This window comes from Cnephaeus nilssonii (assembly GCF_951640355.1).
Source record: "Cnephaeus nilssonii genome assembly, chromosome: 19".
NCBI lineage: Eukaryota > Metazoa > Chordata > Mammalia > Chiroptera > Vespertilionidae > Cnephaeus > Cnephaeus nilssonii.
The window spans coordinates 23,417,047-23,435,669 of record NC_137090.1 but is presented as its reverse complement, the minus strand read 5'-3'; the positions used below and the strand labels follow the sequence as shown (position 1 = coordinate 23,435,669).

The window sequence follows — 18,623 nt, the reverse complement described above, 5'->3', positions numbered from 1 at the left end:
AAAGTTCCAGGATGGAGAGATTTATTTTGCCTTCATAAATAGAGAATCACAGCTTTAAAATTAGGCAAAACTAATCTTTCTGTGTGAGAGAAGGAAACTCTGATTCAGGATAAAACACTAGTTCAAATCTTGCCTGGGAAAGGCATCTTCCCAGCCCTAAACTACTCCACCATCAATTCATCTAATGACTTATTTTTGACATGCCAATACCAAAATAACAAAATCTCTATAGAGAAGCCATTGTATGCCTCTTCCCTTTCTTTCTTCCCCCTCCTCCCCCAGTCTTTCCTTCAGTCAATTCAGTGACTCAGCAGCACAAATAGATGCATCCCTCTCCAGATTCAAGCCTGTTTGTTACCCAGGAGGCTGGTTTCCAGAATAGCTCTAGTTCGTGAGGAGGTGCCCGGCATGTTCATGGGTTACAGGAACTAAGCCTAAACCTACCATGAAGAATCATACCCTCATCAGTGAAGAGGGGGCGGGGGAGGGCTAACATGGACTGTGTTCAGTGTGAGGCATGTATAAAGATCTAGAGATTAAAGAAAGTAGGACAAAGTGCTAAATTCAGCATGATCACTTAGTGACTACACATAGGCCTGTGGGTAGGGAGGTGCTTCATGCCTTCACAGTGGAAGTGTAGGCTTCTGTATGCCTCTACCAAAAAGGAAGAAAGGAAAAAAGCAACTCGAAGGTATTCTTTTCTAAGCCAGCACAGTCCAATAGCACTTTCTGTGATAGAAAGGTTCTTTCTGTGATAGAAATGTTATGTATTTGCACTGTCCAGTACAGAATCCCCTAGCGGCGAGGGCCTAGCCTCATGTGCCTTTTGAGCACTTGAAATGTGGGCTGTGACTGTATTTTTTAATTTTAATTAAATTTTAAAAGCTTACTTATCGATTTTAGGAAGAGATAGATTTGTTGTTCTACTTCTCTATGCACTCATTGGTTGATTCTTGTATGTGCCCTGATCTAACCTGCAAACTTAGCATACTGGAACGATGCTTTAACCAATTGAGCCACCTGGCCACAGCAATTTAAATTCACTTTAATCCATTTAAATTTCAATAGCCACATGAGGCTAGTGGCCACCTTCCTGGATAGCACATTACCTGACTAGAAATAGGTATCTTTATAGGTGTTAACGACCTTTATAGAAACATCTTCGAGGTCATCTGCTACAAGAGTATGACTGACATACGCCTCGGGAGGTGTGGGTGCTCCTGACTATATCTAAATAAGCAGCGTTTTAGTGTGATGCAGCTTCTACCCAGAATGAGAGCTGATCTGATTAGACACAGTAAGTAGAGGGTGGAAACTACTACTCTGCTTGGCTTCTGATGTCTGCCTTTCCAAAAATACTCTCCTTAATTGCTTAGGCTCCTTAGATTCATCAGACCTTTATGGGTCCCTCAGAAAGAATAGCTGCATCTTCCATTTGTATCATTGCCTCTGGTTAACAAATTGACAGCAGCTTTGATAGATCTGTCAGAATTGGGGAACAGCTGTGATCAGGGCTCCTCGGGCTACAGAAGTTTACCATCAGGTTGGTCACAGGTGTCCCAAGCCCCTGCTTGCTAATGTCTGTAATTCCAGAATATATGCCATCCACTGGTAGCTAAAATGCAATATGGCATTTCTCCAGAGAAGTAAGTCTTTAAACTATTGTCCTTTGGCACATTTGAGAGGGACAAAGGACACCAGGTATTTGGGAGGAAACTATAAATGTGGAAAAGATAAAAGAACTAGGAGACAGAAGTCCCCAAACACAAGTCATCTACTACAGAAATTGGCTAAGGCTGTTTTATAAGATGTAATATAGCACCTTATATAGCTATCATAAAGACTAAATTTTATTAATGTAAAATATTTTAAACTTGTATTTTTAGAGTATTTGTAATTCTCATAAAATTTTCCATTAATAAGCAAGTGTCACATTACCAGAGAGAGAGGGTGTGCAAATGCCATCACCCATAACTTTACTGCTTAACAAACAACAATTAGCTTCGTTCTGGTCTTCTTACTATGCATGATTTTTTTCGTTTTCTTTACATAGTGACGATCATAGTGCGTATACAGTTTTGTGACCTGACTGCAAGCTTCTTGGGCAAGGCATTGTATAAGAGAATATTACAATATGTCTAGGATAACTAGGTCATTTAGTATGTATCTGTCTCTGCAATTTCCTGCCCTTAATTCAGCCCTGGGGCTGTGGCAATGATGCAGTGATGAGAATTCCAATGTAAATAACATCCTTGAAAAATGCACATCTGCCTGTTTTAACATTTGCTCTGTGTCTTTCAGATTTTAGTGTCCCCTCTGTGAGACTTTACCATGATGTGAGTTGTGTGGTACAGGAAAACCAAGTGCTTGCTTATACCTGGCTGGGGTTAAACGAAAATATCAAAGGTCCCATGGGAAGGGAAGGGAGGTGCCAGGTGGTTAATATACCTTATGCCATTTAATCTTCATCAAACCCGGTCACGAAGTATTATCAAGCACACTTTACACACGAAGGGTTGAGAAACTTGCTCAAGGCTGTATTATTATTATGGAGCAGAACAAGCATTAGCACTCAGGTCTTTCCAGTGTTGTGCTGGTGAACAAGAAAGTATATAAACTCTTAACGTAAAAAGGAAAAGAGAGGGGTTTTAAAAAACTTACAACTAGGATGTACTCATGTATTCTTTACAAATTGTTTTTAAAGAAAGGGGAAATAAAGAAATGAAATGTTTCCCCAAGAGTTAGTCACCTCTGGTAGTAACAATACCAGCAATGTTAAGAGACCAAACTTTTAAGGGTATCCTAGTAATTAATGCCACTTTGCATAATCTCCTACACCAGAGGGGGGAAAAACCTGGTCCTACTGAAAGGGAGTAAATGCCCATGTCAGTCCAAGAACCTGTATACTTCCCCTCTAGTTAGAAATTGCTACTCCTCAAAGTCTCTGACTATGCAAATGAAAGAGTGGAGCCCTGACCGGTTTGTCTCAGTGGATAGAGCGTTGGCCAGCAGACTGAAGGGTCCCAGGCTTGATTCTAGTCAAGGGCATGTACCTTGGATGTGGGCACATCCCCAGTAGTGGGTGTGCAGGAGGCAGCTGATCTATGTTTCTCTCTCATCAATGCTTCTCTCTATCCCTCTCTCTTCCTCTCTGTAAAAAATCAATAAAATATATTTAAAGAAAGAGTGGAATGTGAATGCGGGTAGGCAGTAGAGGTCCCCGCATGGGAAGGTAACATCTAACCAACTGCATTGCTCATCTGCTCTCTGCTTTGCCAAATAGCAGCAAATCTGTGCTACAGCAAGTTAGACACCTCAACTGACTCCCCTCCACCCCAAGAGGTATATTATTGCTGCAAACATACCACCAAGTGTCTCCAGAGCCCTGGAACAATGCCTGGCTACATTCTGGATGCTAATCAGGGGCATCTCCTTTCACCAGGGGGAGCTCCCAGGCCCCTATATTCACCCCACCTTGCCCCATCTGCTGGAAATTCATGGCTTGCCTTTTTCCTTCTAGTTTTCATGGTGACCCAACCCAACAGTTTACTTTTTACCCCCAACTTTAAGCCATGGTTATTTTTAACTCTCAAACTCTGAGCCAGGTCACAGCTTGGATCTGGTAGATGCAATGACATCTATAGCCACTCTTCTCTGCAACAGACGCCTTCTTTTCTGCAGTTCCTGGGGGTGGAAGGCACTCTGGGAGATGTTGCTCTCAAAAGGGTTTTGGTTTGCATCATGAAGTTAAAACTATGCTGACTTAGATCTGACAGCTGTCCTGAATCTGAAACCATGTACGCCCAAAACAAGGCAAAGATTTTCTTCTGTGTGTGGTGGGGATGGGGGAGTGTCAGGTTGCCAGGTAAGGTTGAAGTTGCTGTCACCTCCTACCTGTGGCTAGCGATTAGATAATGTCCTTTGGTAAAAAGTAAAAACATCAAAGTGCTCTCCTTCAGGCAAAAAATAAGGGCTCTGGCTCCTGCCCCCAGTAGGGTGGCTTCTCCTGCTGCAGCTTGGCCATGGTCAAAAAGAGGCTCCTAACAGGATACTATATGAAAAGCTCTTCCACCTCTCCAAAGCAGACAGCAAATTCCCAAGGGAACACTGCTGCCCTCTCCTCCCCTACCAAAATCCAAATCCGCCTCCCCATTCCCCACCTCTGAGGTCCCTGGTACTTGGGGAGCTAGTGTCTGCTCATGGTATTTCTTAACTTTTCACTTCCTTTAAATAACTTTTTTAAACCTGTTAAATTACCCTGAAAATTGCCCTTTTCATGTTAGACATCCTACCACTGGAAACTGAAATATAAATATCAGACACTTATCCCAAATTAAAAATCCGTTTTCTTGTTAGGGATGTTGATTGGGAACATTAAAATCAAGCTCCAGGCCCGTTGGTGTGGCTCAGTGGTTGAGCATGGACCCATGAACCAGGAGGTCACAGTTTGATTCCCAGTCAGGGTACATGCCCAGGTTGTGAGCCGATCCCCAGGAGGGGGTGTGCAGGAGGCAGCCAATTGATGATTCTCATCATTACTGTTTCTATCTCCCTCTCCCTCACCCTTCTTCTCTGAAATCAATTTTTAAAAAAATTTAAAAAAGAAATGCCTCCTAAAAAATATATCAAGCTCCATAGTACAGATTCCATTAATTTTTTTATTTCTTAAAATAATATATATTTTGTTTTAAAGGAATCCTCTAAATGAAGGGTGATAATAAGGGGATAATCCAAATCAGTTACTATTGTTTAATGGAAGAAAAGTGAAGGTTAGGCCATTGCAAATAATTCCAGAAACAGGGAGTATACTTGGCAGACAGCTCTCCAAAGAGGAGAAGAGATGCATTAGAAGTGTCGGGAGTTGGCACTTAGCTTTCAGTTCACTACTGAATAAGGGTGGTAAGATGACAGCATTTCAGCATTTGCGCTTCAATTAGGAAAAAAGTGTTGATTTCTTAAAACTATGAGGTTTTCTCCTTTTGACACTTCCTAAGATGCTACTTCTGTTCAACATAACTCTGGACCAGGGTAGGTTTATTAGAAACCCCCTCCTGGAAGTTTTCTGCCACATACGACCCAAGGACTGAGCAAGCTGGGAAAACAAAAAAGTGTTACTTGGTTAAGAAGGAAAGAATAATTCAACCAAGATGCCATTCCCTGGGCTCCAAAGTAGAAAATAAGTGCATCAGACTTAATTATCCAGTCCTGAAAGACATAAAACAAGTCTGTGCAGGCAAAGATTAATGACAGGATTTTTTCAAAACAAGCATGTATGGTGATATTCAAGTTTTTCTGAATCCTTCAGTTTGGGATTTTAAGCCATTTAAGGGTTACTTTCTGCATTCTTATATCAACTTCCTTATTCCTACTCTTAACAGGGAAGGGGCCGAGTACACAATGCATACCAAGCAAGTAACTCAGTGACAAAGGCATTTTATTCACCCTTTCCTTAAACACCTGGGTCTCTCGACTGGAAGCCTGGTTGGTCAACTCAAAGGGCAGTTCATGTTTTCATCCCAGCACATCTCATCTGATAGAAGCCAAAGCACCAGGTAAACACTCAACAGAAAAACTCCATTAGATTTACAAACAGGCTTTCCAGACTTCTCAGAAACTATTCATGTCCCCCAGGCACCCGCCCCCGCCCCTCAAAAGTAGCACACTAACACTCAGCCCTGATGCATGTTTCATGGATAGGCTTAGGTTCCAAAATATCCCCTAAATGCTCTTCACTATTGTTCTCACTCCCAAATTAAATGCCTATGTCAGCATGACCATTACCATCCTATTCAGGCTGCTCTGGCCTTGCTTGTATTCTGAGATCTACTCAATTTCACTCCGAAGGGCTCATTGTTAGGTCTGATTGAAGAGAAATCCCTTGTCTTAGCCCAGCTACCTCTTCTACACAAGGCAAGGCAGAGTCCCACTGTCCCGAGATGGTCCCCTTGGCCGATCAGGGAAGAGTTAAGCACATTGGACAGGAAAGCAAAGCTTCCCGATTCAGTACCTCTTGAATCAAACTTCAGAAATTTAAACAAATAAAAAGCCAGGTACACACAAGTTGTGGAAAAGTTTTCTGTGTTAACGATAATAAAGTGTGTATTTAGAAGGCATCTACAAAGATCCTTAAAAATGGATGAACCATGTTCCAAAATATAACTCTCTTGCCTGGAGGCCAGGGAAAAAGTGTTCTGGAGTTAATGTAAACAAGTTTTTTTTTCCAAGCTTCTCCTTGTAATTTGGGACTCTGATTGTTCATACTGGACATTTTAGTTCTTTTTCTTTTTAAATATTGATTCTAGAGAGAGGGAGAGAAATATCTATGAGTTGCCTCCTGTATGCACCCCAACTGGGGAACGAGCCCACAACCTGGGTATGTGCCCTGACCAGGAATCAAACCGGCCACCCTTTTGTGTACAGGATGACTCTCCAACCCACTGAGCCACATAGGCCAGAGCCATTTTAGTTCTTTTATTACACTTCTACATATTTCTAAAGCTAGAATGACTTACCAAGTGGAATTTTGTTGTTTTTGATGTCACTGGCTTTCTCCTTTCAGCTAACCCACAAGCTGGTGATTTCATTACTAAAAACTGGACAACTTGTTCTTATCTCTCAGCAAGGACTGGTTAATTACCTACTGAGTTCAGATTTTAAATGGGTTAAAGGATGAACACTAGAGTCCACAAAGGGATAAACCACAAATAGTTGGTCTCAAGAGAGACAGTTCGGCCTTTAAGCACAGGAAAGGGTCATTACAGGGAAAGAAATTCGTTCTCCATTCCCAGCCCCAGCAGGAAAGATATGCCTAAAATGTTAGGTTGCAATAAAAATCCCTAACAGTAAAGAGTCTTTATTCATGTTGTTGAGATTCAGAGTAAACTGTTCCTCTATGAGATGATCTGGACTGAGACCTCTATTTAATTTTTTTTAAAATATATTTCATTGATTTTTACAGAGAGGAAGGGAGAGGGAAAGAGTTAGAAACATCGATGAGAGAGAAACATCAATCAGCTGCCTCCTGCACACCCCCCACTAGGGATGTGCCCGCAACCAAGGTACATGCCCTTGACCGGGATCGAACCTGGGACCCTTCAGTCCGCAGGCCGACACTCCATCCACTGAGCCAAACTGGCTAGGGCCTGAGACCTCTATTTAATGTGGCTGGAATATCCTCTGAAATGCCCTTGCTAGCTCTTGATTTTTATTAAAAGGAAGGTCCTTCCTTTGGTGATAGAACATGGAAGAAAATAATGTACTTAATCCAGGCACATCAAATGTGTCAGCAAATGCTTTTCTATTATAAGTGCATTGAAGTAGAGACTTAGTGACTCCTTTCAAGAGCACTCATCACCCAAAATACGGCTTGATCTTTGAGAAACCCTCTAGGGTTTCTAGGTCTTAAATTTTGCAAAGTTTGGTTTACCAAAACAAAAATAGTAATAATCCTACTTTCTAAAATCCAGTTATTTGAAATTACAGCCTTATTTTTCTATCACTATTTTCAACCATGCTGTTTTTCCTCATCAAATCTGCTGATTACCCAATCAGTTTTTCAGAGTTCAACTGATTCCAAGGTTTCTACCAGACTGTCCTACCATCCTCCCACTCCTAACTACCACAGCTGCCCTTGTGTCCTAGACAACCAAATCTCTTGGCACTATTTTCCTTACTCCCACTGCTGCCTCCATGTCACCCTCCACCCACTGTCTGGAACAGTCCCCCACTTCCATCTGCGAAATTACCTCTTTCCTCCCAATCTTATCATTGCCCCAAAAGCTCACCTCTCCCAGGAAGCCTTCCTTAACCAAGACTGAGGACTCTTCAGATTATTACAGATGTCAACTGACATTGATGTCTAATGCATTCCGAATTTTTAGAACCAGAATTGCCTTTCAGGGATAAGACACAATCCCTACATAAGCAACTGAGAGCAAAGTGGTAGTAGAATACATTTTTCTGAGAGAGACGGGTATGCAATGAAAAGAGACCATTTCCATAAACCACCCTTTTTAAAGATTGAAGTTTTTAATTATTCTAATTCATTCAGATCCTCAGAGTTTCCTTGTCATTTGTAACCCCCTAGATGAAGTCTATTAGCAAGCTACATGCATATTTACGTCAGTCAAAAAGTCTGAGCAGACACTTCCAACAAAGTATATAATATTTTAATGAGATATTTTGAATGTTGAAAGAACCAGTGACTAGAGGTAATTTGTGCTGATTCTGAAGTTATTTCTATATACAACCTTCCTTCTATTAGAAATGGGATAACTATGACTCTGAGTTTGGCTTCTTATTCTGCAGAAAGTTTTGAGGGCCAAGTTTCAGATGTGGTTGAGTTACTCACCCTCATATCTACTGAGTTCCATATATGACTCTGCTTTACTTTTGTTTTAAAAGTAGCTTTTATTGCAGGCTAACCATTCCCCATTAAGAAATTAAGGTTCAGTTTTCAATCCAAGCAAAGTGGAGGATAGTTGCATCATCTCCATCTTCAGGGGCCTTGTGTCCTGGGAAACCCAGGGTACGAACAGGGTGAGTCCAGGACACACATGTTAGGAGAGACAGTGCAGTGTGATGAGGCAGGCATCCAGCACCCTAAGTGTGCTTTAGCTACCAGAACATTTGACACCACAAATTGAGCAGCAAAACATTTTAATCTATTAATTCTAAAAATAATCGAGACATTTTATATCTGATGCCTCCTCCTCAAAAGTCTACTGCAGGTTAGACAGACTGCAAAGTACAAAGCCAGACATTCAAATTAAAGACGCAGTTTGGGACAAGACCATGATAAGATTTCCCTCAACTTATGTTTTGCTCAAACATAAGTTGTCAACTTCAAGAATCCTCAGAAGGAAAGAGAAAGCATTCTCATGCTCCATAACCTTTCTCTTACTGTAAATCTGTCTGTATTGTTTGAAGGCAAAACAGATTATGAGAAAACCAACCACTGAAATACAAGAGTCTGAGCTGGACCCATGGGACTGAAGACTGGTTTAGTTCTATTTCTACCAACACCATGACGTGAGGTACTATGGTTCTTGTTTTAGTTACAAGAGGTGCTAGGAATGAATGCCCACTCACGTTTAATAATAGCACATCTAGCATATAACTCTGCAGCACAATGCCAACAGCAAGTGTTTTAAAGCAGGGTAGAGAATAAAGTAGACATTCTCACAGCTTAAGGTTTCTTTTGTCCTTTCCCCTTGTTTTACACTGAGAATTCAGCTCAAGAATATCCATACTGTCCTTTGGTCCAACACATTCCAAACCTCTGATTTCAGATCCCAAGCCCTGAGGGCCTCAGGCTTTAGTGATGTATCCTTCTCGAATAAGGAAATCATAGATTTTCCGGGTTTTGTTCACGTCTATCTTGATGAGCGCTCTTGCCTGTGCCAGTCTCAAGCCTCCTTGCTTGTTACACTCGTTCAACAGAGCAGATTTGTATTCTAAATAGGCTCCAGGGACCAACCTCACCATCTGACAGAGCTGTAAGACATGGCAAATTTAATAAACATTAACATCTATCATTCTCATAATTTAATCCAGCAGGTATAGCCAAAACAAAATTTAAGAAGTGACATCAAACTCCAACTATTTATAGGAGCTGTTGGGTGGCTGGACTACATTCCTTTTAGTCTCTTCTTTGGAGGGAATACTCACTAAAGAGAGACACTCAGGAAGAGAAAGCCAGGAAGTGATGCTGGGATAGCCTTTAGCAGGTGCTGGCGGGGTAGAGGCCCAGCACATCCCAACACAGCCAGTCAGGGAGGAGCCACAGGGCTCAGTGGGAGTGGCGGTGCAGATACTTAGGTTCCCAAGTGTGAATCACATTATTTTTAGTATCGGCATAAAGTAGTGGTCCCTGCTTTTGTGATTACATTTCCTACTTTGGGGGAGAGAGGAGATATAGAGATCTTGTTAAAAGAGGACACTTTTTAGCTGCTAACATTTTTAGAAAGCTGGCTCATTCCAGTTTACTTGCCATTATCCAGCAATGAGCCATCTAAGGTCACCGTGTTGTGGTTAAGGATAAAAAGTGCTTAAAACTCCAGGCCATTCAATACTTGGATCCAAATGGCCTGTGACCTTTTTTAGCAATAGTTGAATATAACATATTCCTAAACTAATCTTTACTATTCCTAGTGGATATAACAGAAGACTAATACTAGCCCCTTCTCCTAGACAGTTCTTTACTATCTGACCTGAATTAATGGTACAAAGTGGCAGACAGGACACTGATCTTGGAACTGTAGAAGGAGCATCTGAGGAACAAAAGAGGAATCCCTTTTTTGGAATGGACTTCAGAGCCGAAAACACTTGATGATGACTCTTTTGAGGCTGGATGTAAATTTTAGAAACAGCCAAAAGTAATAAGACAAGTCTGATGATTATAATGGACAGGAAAAGTGAATCATGCCATTTTAAAATCAAAATTAATGTGTGACTATATATGATAAAAATTTCCCTCTTTATGCTTATAAACATGCTATGGAGACAATTCCAAAAATCTTTTAAGTGATGGTTATACTGTTGGAAAAAGTGTAGAACAACTCAAAGTTATCATTCTAATAGGAAGTAACCATTTTCAGATATATGTTATTTTAAGTTTATAAAAATTATATTCCATTTACTTAAAGTACTTAGTACAGTATCTGGTACATGGTAAATGCTCAGTAAAGGACAGTTGCTATTATTTAGATTTATACATCATATGCTCTTCTCCCAGAAGGTAAATGAGGGCAAGGTGATAGGGAAAGGAGTCCTTTGAAACCTGCTGAGGTTAGCTCTGCAGCGCACAGCCTTCAGGGATGGACTAGGACTGTACATGTTGTTAGCTAAGCAGAGCAAACCGGGTTTGATCCTGTAATGGCAATTCAATGATTTCTCAGCCTCTTTCCTCTAGCGCCCCCTTTTTTGTTACCTCCTTTTCTTTTTCGTTCAGCTTCTCTGTGCCAGGGAGACCCGTGAGGTTCAAGGGTGGTGCACTTCGTCTGCCTACAGACACAAACAGAAAAGGGCATATATGTCATAGAAGCGACAAGTCCTCAGGTGGAAAATATAACAAAGTTCACTGCAGCCAGGCCAGTTAGGCAATTATGGCCAGCTGTAGGAAATCTCCACCAGTCCCCTCAGGCGCCAGATTAATTAGCAACACAGGCTCCACAATGTTTACTTGAAAATAACGCTAATTTGTGTGCCCTTTGCTATAGCCTGGCCGGGGTGCCTCAGTGGTTGAGCGTCAATCTATGAACCAGGAGGTCACGGTTCGACTCCCAGGCAGGACACATATCTGGGTTTCGGGCTCAATTCCCAGTAGGGGGCATTCAGGAGGCAACCTATTAATGATTCTCTCTCATCACTGATGCTTCCATATCTCTTTCCCTCTCCCTTCCTCTCTGAAATCAATAAAAATATATTTTCTTCTGAATCCAATAGGAGATTCTAAAATCTAAGGTCCCCCCCCCCCGCCAAAAAGGGGGCCATCTGTAATACTTTTTATAAAGATAAATTTAAAATTAAATTAAATTAAAAATTAAAATCTAAAGCCCAGAGCTCATTTAGTTAAGAAAGGTCATACACTACCTGCCTTGACAGCTGATGAATGGAAATAACAACTCTGCAGGAGACATTTCCTAATCCTTGCCACTCTGCCAGCAGTACAAGGCAAACATGGTAATTAACCAAGTACCATTTGCCTTCAGATCAAAGGCAGACTGTTAGGCCAGCAAAAGGCCCTTCTTATTTATTATGTGAGGGAATATCTGTTCCTTCCAAAGCAGCCCTGTTTACCGGAAAGATCCACAGAGAGGAACAATGAGCTATTATATGGCAAAGTAGAGGCTGAGGTGAACTCACATACCTGAGAAAGAAACCTAAGTATGAAGACACTGCCCAGGATGGGAAGCTTGATGTGCAAAATTTTTTGGTTTGGTTTTAAAACTTTATTTGAGATTAGTGTTCAGTTGGGGATGGGTAGACTGAGTTAAGCAGAAGAAAGTGTAGATAGAATAATGTAATTTTTTGGGTGTTGTCATTTAGGAGTGGAGAGAAAGGGAAGGGACTGTTAACAGACTGCCGTGCTAGAAAACATGCTTCTTTGTAAAATTAACAAAGGGGATAAGGGCTTCTCCACAACCTAGATATAGTGCAGGGGGTGAAGGGGCTAATACCAGCCTAGGAAGCAAGAAAGAACCAGTGAGTGCAGATGGTTCAGAAACACAAACACCAATGTTGCATGGTCATGTCACTTCATTCTTATTTATTTATTTATTTGAGAGAGAAGGGGGGGGGGGCGGGGAGAGAAACTTTTTAAACCTCCAACTTAAAAAGAAAGCCTTGCATTTCTGGCAAGTAGCATGCCTCTTTGCTCATATAGGACACAACACCTTTATTTTCTCCCCTTTGAGACAAACCTCAAAATCTATGGTAGATACAACCACAGTAAACTAACTGCCCATAGACATTGGTAAAACAAAGAAACCACCTCTTTGGAGTTAGTCTTCCCTGTCTCTGTACTCTAATCCTGAGGCTAGTCCCTGTCAGGCCTTGAAGATTCTGAAAACTTGCTCATGTTTACAAATTGGGACAACACATAATTACCATTACTCTGTATAAGCACCCTGATTCCACAAAAGGGGGGAGGGACTGTTGGGTCAACACAATCTCTAGAATGAAAACTTAACAATCAAGACTTGCTCTAGCTTGAAAAATAATTACCTGAATTCGACGCCATTGAAACAGAAGGACTCAGGCCGGAATCACTACGATGAAGAAGAGGAATTTAAATTTATGTCACACCAGAGAAGGCAGTTTCCAAAAGCACATGTGGGACTGGCTGCCATTTATCAGGCCGGTTACTTTGAAGAGATGTAATGAGATAGACTGCACATGTTTTACAGGTTATCCCACTGTACTAACCAGGAAAAGACATTTGTTCTGGGAGCAGAAATCACTTGGATTTGTTAAGAGCTGAGCCCAGAACATCACGGAGACCATTCATGAGAAAAGATAGGAACATGCTTCTCTAATGGAAAGTATACCAGTAGATATGGAGGGAGAGAGGAGTTACTTATTTTAAAAAATAAGATCAAAGTAGCAAAGAAGGATTGTAGGAGGCCAGTTATGTTTCTCAAAACTGTCATACTGCCTTGTTTCTGAGACAGACTCCTAAAATTTTCTAATTCTTCCAGCTACCTGATTATTATTACTCTGCCATGGGTAGGGTGCCCATGGAAATGCCTGAAAATACATGTAAAGGCCAAAAGGATGCTCCTCCACCCTGGACTCAGTGCTCACATGTCGGCCTGCCGGCGGAGCCACTGCTGGCAAGCACTGCTGTCCTGGATGTACTGGAGGACTTCGGAGAGCATGGTGCGTTTAAGGCGCTCCTCCTCTCGCGTCTTCTTGAGGTGATCATAGGTTCTGGCACCTGGAGGTGTGAAAGAACCACAGCTGCAATAATAATGCAGAACCGAGAAGGGCTTCCTAACTGACCAGCAAACAGCTTGTCTTTTTTTGGTTTCTTTGCAAAACTGCTTCCACAATTAATTTTCCAAAAGCAAAGTAGCTTTCTCCTAGTTTAAAATCCCTTTTTATATTAAGAAATTAAAATATTTTTATTCCTTTTTTTACCTTTAAGAAATTTTGAGGGGGGAGAAAAAACCCAAAACAGAAAAGTACAAAGAAAATAAGATGATTCATCTTTCCACCCCCAAAAGTAATCAACATTCAATATTGTCATATTTGCTTCCTGTTCCATTTTTCTATTTATATATTTTTCAGTCACACAAGTGCTATAAGCAAACATTCTTCCTTAAAAAGTAATTAGAATTACAAATAAAAACAAGCCTTCACCGACCAGTACTGTTCCTTTCCCCTCTGCCCCAGAGGCAGCCAGTATCAGGTAACCAGGCCCTGGTATCAGAGATTTTACATGCACATGGCTAAACAAAAGTTGTGTGATGTTTTATACATGTTAACAAAGGTATACAGATGCCAAAATGCCACACCCCTGGATTTCAAACTATGCTCCACGGAGCCCCCTCAACCCATGAACATCCATCAGGGCTTACATGAAGAGCAAGGGCACCACCACATACTGGTGGTTCTGGGTTCTACACCTGACCTGAACCCTATACTTCAAACAAAGTAGTTCCACTTTTACCTTATTTATAGATTAGGGCTCCATATACAATTTTATTGTGAAAACCATTTCCATTGTTAAAAATGAAGAACCATTATACTAAGCTAAACTTACACCCATAAGGCTACTTCCTGCGGGTACTGGGTGATTGCTTTCAACCAACAACAAGGAGGGAATGCTAAAGATCATTCCAACAATAACAATAAAACAGCAGAAACTGCCCTTTGTGGAGGATTTACTGTGAGCCTGCTACTGTACTATGTTCCAATGCATTATCTCTAATTTATCTTCAGACTAATTCTAAGAGACTTGGAAAATTAAAACTGGAACAGAATTACAGATCTGGGAAACAGGAGAGCCAGAATCCAAACCCACGCTGTCCAAGTCTAGACCTCAAGCTCTTAACTCCCATAATACACTGCCTTCCCTTATGACCTGGCCGTACTACACATAGCTCTTTAATCACTTTAAACCTTAGCTTCTTCATTAAATGGAAATAACAATATCTCACTCATGAGTTTGTTCTGAGAATTAAATGACTGGATCCCGGTGAAATGAGTAGCATAGGGACTGGTGCATGTTAGCTACTATTAATATAATTAATGTCACCACCTCAAGTCACTCGGTCGAAGCATCTAAAGCTAGTTGAAGTCTGGTTAATAAGAATGATTAGACTATGCATCACTAAATGTTAACTGGCTGAAGCTAAAAATTAGAATACAAATCCTTTTTTTTAAGAGGCTATAGAATCCTAAATCTGAAGCAGTGCCTCTCTTTTGTGTGTAACTTCTATTTTACCTCAGATAATCCATATAGTGGTATTTATAAGGATTAAATAGATGAAACTGTACTGAAAGGTTTAAAAACTCATTCTGAAAAAGGAAAGCTTATTTAAAAAACAACAACACACCACATCACCTCAAACAGAGACTTCCTCTATGTGTTTGGAAGACATCTGTCCTCTGATATAGCATGTAGTACTTACTACAAAAATTGGTGATGCCTGCTGTCCTGTATTCCTGGAGCCGCTTGATTTCCCTTCGGAGTTCAAATTCCACTGTTCATCCCAAAAAGAACGAAGGAGAAAAATGGGGGGGAATCAACATTAATGAGCACTTTTGCTGTCGAGCATTTTAAGTAATTCTGCCTTATATAAAAGTCTGGCAATTCCATTTGGGGAATCCTATTTGTTGGTAACATCTCATTAGAAATTTTACCCAAGGGCTGAGAAAAACCTCCTCCAGCTGTCTTCCAGCTGCTGTCTCAGGCTGGAGACAGCAGCAGCTGCAATTGTCTCTTAGAAAACTTACAGTGAACTGGCTGAATTCATTTAGTTAGAGAATAACAAACTTTTAAACAACTAAGTTTCCCTGCTCTATTTATTCTGTGTTAAAAGTTTTACCACATAACCAAATTCTTTTATGAAACCTGTCTCTGGTATTATTTGATGTGGCCTTTTTGCAAGGGAAGGACAAAAGCTCTGTGCTCAAGTCCCAGATAATTTCTTTCTTCACAGACACAAAAGAGCATTGTGTTTCCCATAAACCAAAGATTTCTACTTCCTCTGAGCACACAGACCAGGCTGCACTGCTTGGGTTATTTGGGTGCTTTGTAACAGAGGATGAAGGAAATGCCTGGACAATCCGTGGGTGTAGTTCCTTGAAGTGATACATAACCCAGGGATGGCACAAACTGGGACAGGAAGTAAAGCATCAGTCACCTCATATAAACCACATGAAGAGTAAAACCAGACAGGGTGTTTGGTGAGGACAATCAATCTGGTTCAGACAAATGCCTATCATGCCATGTAAGAAATATCTGCATGATGAGAACAGGGTGAGAGCCTTGCTAAAGTACCTTCCCAGAACTAAACTTATGTCAAACACATAAATCTCATGATGAAGGGTACCGACTAAACCAACCCATCTCTTTCAAGTCTAGGTTTCCCTCCCTTAACAACTTTAATTTTTTATAGCGAAAAGTCAAAGGATAACTAGGTAGAGCTGTCTCAGAGAAACAGGCGAGAGAATGATGGAAGTACTAGCTACATGAGTTATCTAACACTGTCCCCACTTTAAAAACTAGTTTTAAGCCCTGGCTGGTGTGGCTCAGTTGGTTGGAGCATCATCCTGTGCACTGAAGGGTCTCTGGTTTGATTCCCGGTCAGGGTACATACCCAGGTTTCATGTTCCATCTGTAGTTGGGGCACATGCAGAAGGCAATCATTGATGTTTCTTTCTCTCTCTCTCCCCCCCCCCCCCCGCCCCCGCAACACATACCCCTCACCCCCTTCCTCTCTTATAATAAACTTAAAAAAAATACCCTTTGGTGAGAATAAAAACAAACAAAAAAGTAGTTTAAAACTAAAATATTTATGGACAAATAATATAATGTCTGGGATTCACTTTAAAATAATCCAGTTGAGGGTGGGAAGGAAGTGGCAGAGATGACACTAGGTTGGCCATGTGTTGACAGCCGTTAAAGCTAGGTGATGGATATATGGGGGTTCATTATACTATTATCTCTGTTTTTGTATGTAGTTTTGAAAACTGTCATAACAAAAAGTAGGGGGGAAAATACTAAACTACTGTTTATATGGAGAAAAAAGAATACCACTAGGTGTTTTAACTTCTCCTCCAACTCTGAAAGCCCCAAATTAATTTCATGGTAATAAAGGCAGACAAAGACAAAAATATCCATGTATTTATTTACGGAACTTCACATAAAACACATCATTATCTCTCCTATTTTTACACACACACACACACACACACACACTCTCAAGGCTCAAAACCACCTACGTGCATGGCTTTCAATGAACTTGTCATGTTCCACTGGCCCCACAATCCTTGCAAATCGCCTCATTGTTTCATAAAGGTCTTGGACCTCCTTGGGATACCGCCGTTCCATTACTACAGAGAAAGTAAAACACAACCACATCACAAAGAATATAAGGATCCCTAAGTTTTCTGCATTTCTTTCACAAGAAGTGAAATGGAAGAACATTATTCATAACCTCACATGACTCATTTACCCATGACAGGAAGCAAACAGGAAAGCTAAGAATGCAAAACACTAATCATAATAGCATCACGACTATCACATAGGGATGTTGCTATCGCAGGAGAGCATCTGCACCACTGAGCACCCTGATGACCTTCACACCTCACTCTCTCTTATCTGTACAGGGGCAGGAATTGTTGGCAGCAATGGGGAAAGACAAAGGCAGATCACACATTCTTAGGAACAATGTTGGGCAAATTTGCTCGTAACTTCTGCAGGAAAACCAGAGATGTGTGGACACAATAATCCATCTGGAAGAGTTTAGCCTGGAAAAAAGTGTACGATCTTTTATATGCCTCACCAAAAATCTTCCTCCTACATACACTTACTCAAGTGAGGCATATAGTATTTCTTCACTAAATTAAATACCACAACTTAAGTTCTATTTTGATAACTATCATGCAAGTAAATGGTCACACATACAGGATACCTAGGGTCAGCAACTTTGAGGATCACTCCTGACCAAATGTCTAATAAAAAGAGATATTGGCAAAGAAGATGGGAAGTAACACCCATCAACAATATAGTAAGTAGTAAGGTGGAGCAGCCAGAAACCCTCAAATTGCTACTTGGTCATTTCAACCAGATAATAGTAGCTAGGCTAATTCTGCCCACTTCTGACAGTTATTTAAATTAAGTCCTCTTGTCAGATGAATATTTTTCCTTGCAGGAGACATTCTTACCCCCAAATTCTAGGAGCCAATTACATGGGCAGCCACAGATCGATTGTTTTCACTATTAACACCACCTTCCTTCCCCGCCTCTCACTACAGGGATAATATAGAAGAATTTGTAGTATAATTTTAAAATTTGATGGAAAAAAAACCCTCTGCCTACCATATGCTGAAGGTCACATGTACATTCAGTATAATGACCACTGAAAACCTCTGAAACCACATTGCACATGTCACAGTTAAAAAAGTAAGAAAGCTAAACTGACCTCTGTCCACCAGCTGAGATTAGATATACACAAGAGTCACAGTCTACTATAAATAAAGGTTAAAAACCCACTGACCCTATTATGAAAAGCCTGTGGCTATCAGAATTGACCAATTATTGTCTACAGAAAAGGCAAAGGAAATCTGCTCCTGAGTTATTTGTGCAAACCCACAGCTCTCAATGAGGATGAGGTTAAACAGGCAATCTCGTACACTGCCAGAAGGAATACAAATTGACATAACAGCTTTTGTAGAGCAACCTGGCAGCAAGTGTCAAAAGTTTTTCTTGATCATATTCTTTGATCTATTAATTTCACTTCTGGGACTCTACCTAAAAAAGATGAATAAGTCTAAACGTAGAAAAAGTTTTATTCATAAACAAGTTCATCACAGCATTATTTTAATGATTAAACAAATGAAAATATGCTAAAAGGCAGGTGAAGCATAGTATTATATATGTTTATATACAA

The 18,623-nt window shown here is 40.7% G+C and overlaps 1 protein-coding gene across 3 annotated transcripts in view; it reads right to left on the bottom strand.

The window, feature by feature from the left end:
- Positions 1 to 8,152: 8,152 nt before the first annotated feature.
- The window catches only part of TADA2A (transcriptional adaptor 2A), a 42,445-nt gene continuing 31,974 nt past the window's right edge, over positions 8,153 to 18,623 (bottom strand). For all 3 annotated transcript variants that reach the window (XM_079797364.1, XM_079797365.1, XM_079797366.1), the window contains 6 exons: positions 16,954 to 17,064; positions 15,138 to 15,209; positions 13,306 to 13,438; positions 12,727 to 12,770; positions 10,931 to 11,004; positions 8,153 to 9,495 (listed from right to left, as the gene is read on the bottom strand). In XM_079797364.1, the coding sequence (XP_079653490.1) occupies positions 9,310 to 9,495; positions 10,931 to 11,004; positions 12,727 to 12,770; positions 13,306 to 13,438; positions 15,138 to 15,209; positions 16,954 to 17,064 (620 nt within the window). In that variant the 3' untranslated portion in view covers positions 8,153 to 9,309. The remainder of the gene's footprint in view (positions 9,496 to 10,930; positions 11,005 to 12,726; positions 12,771 to 13,305; positions 13,439 to 15,137; positions 15,210 to 16,953; positions 17,065 to 18,623) is intronic.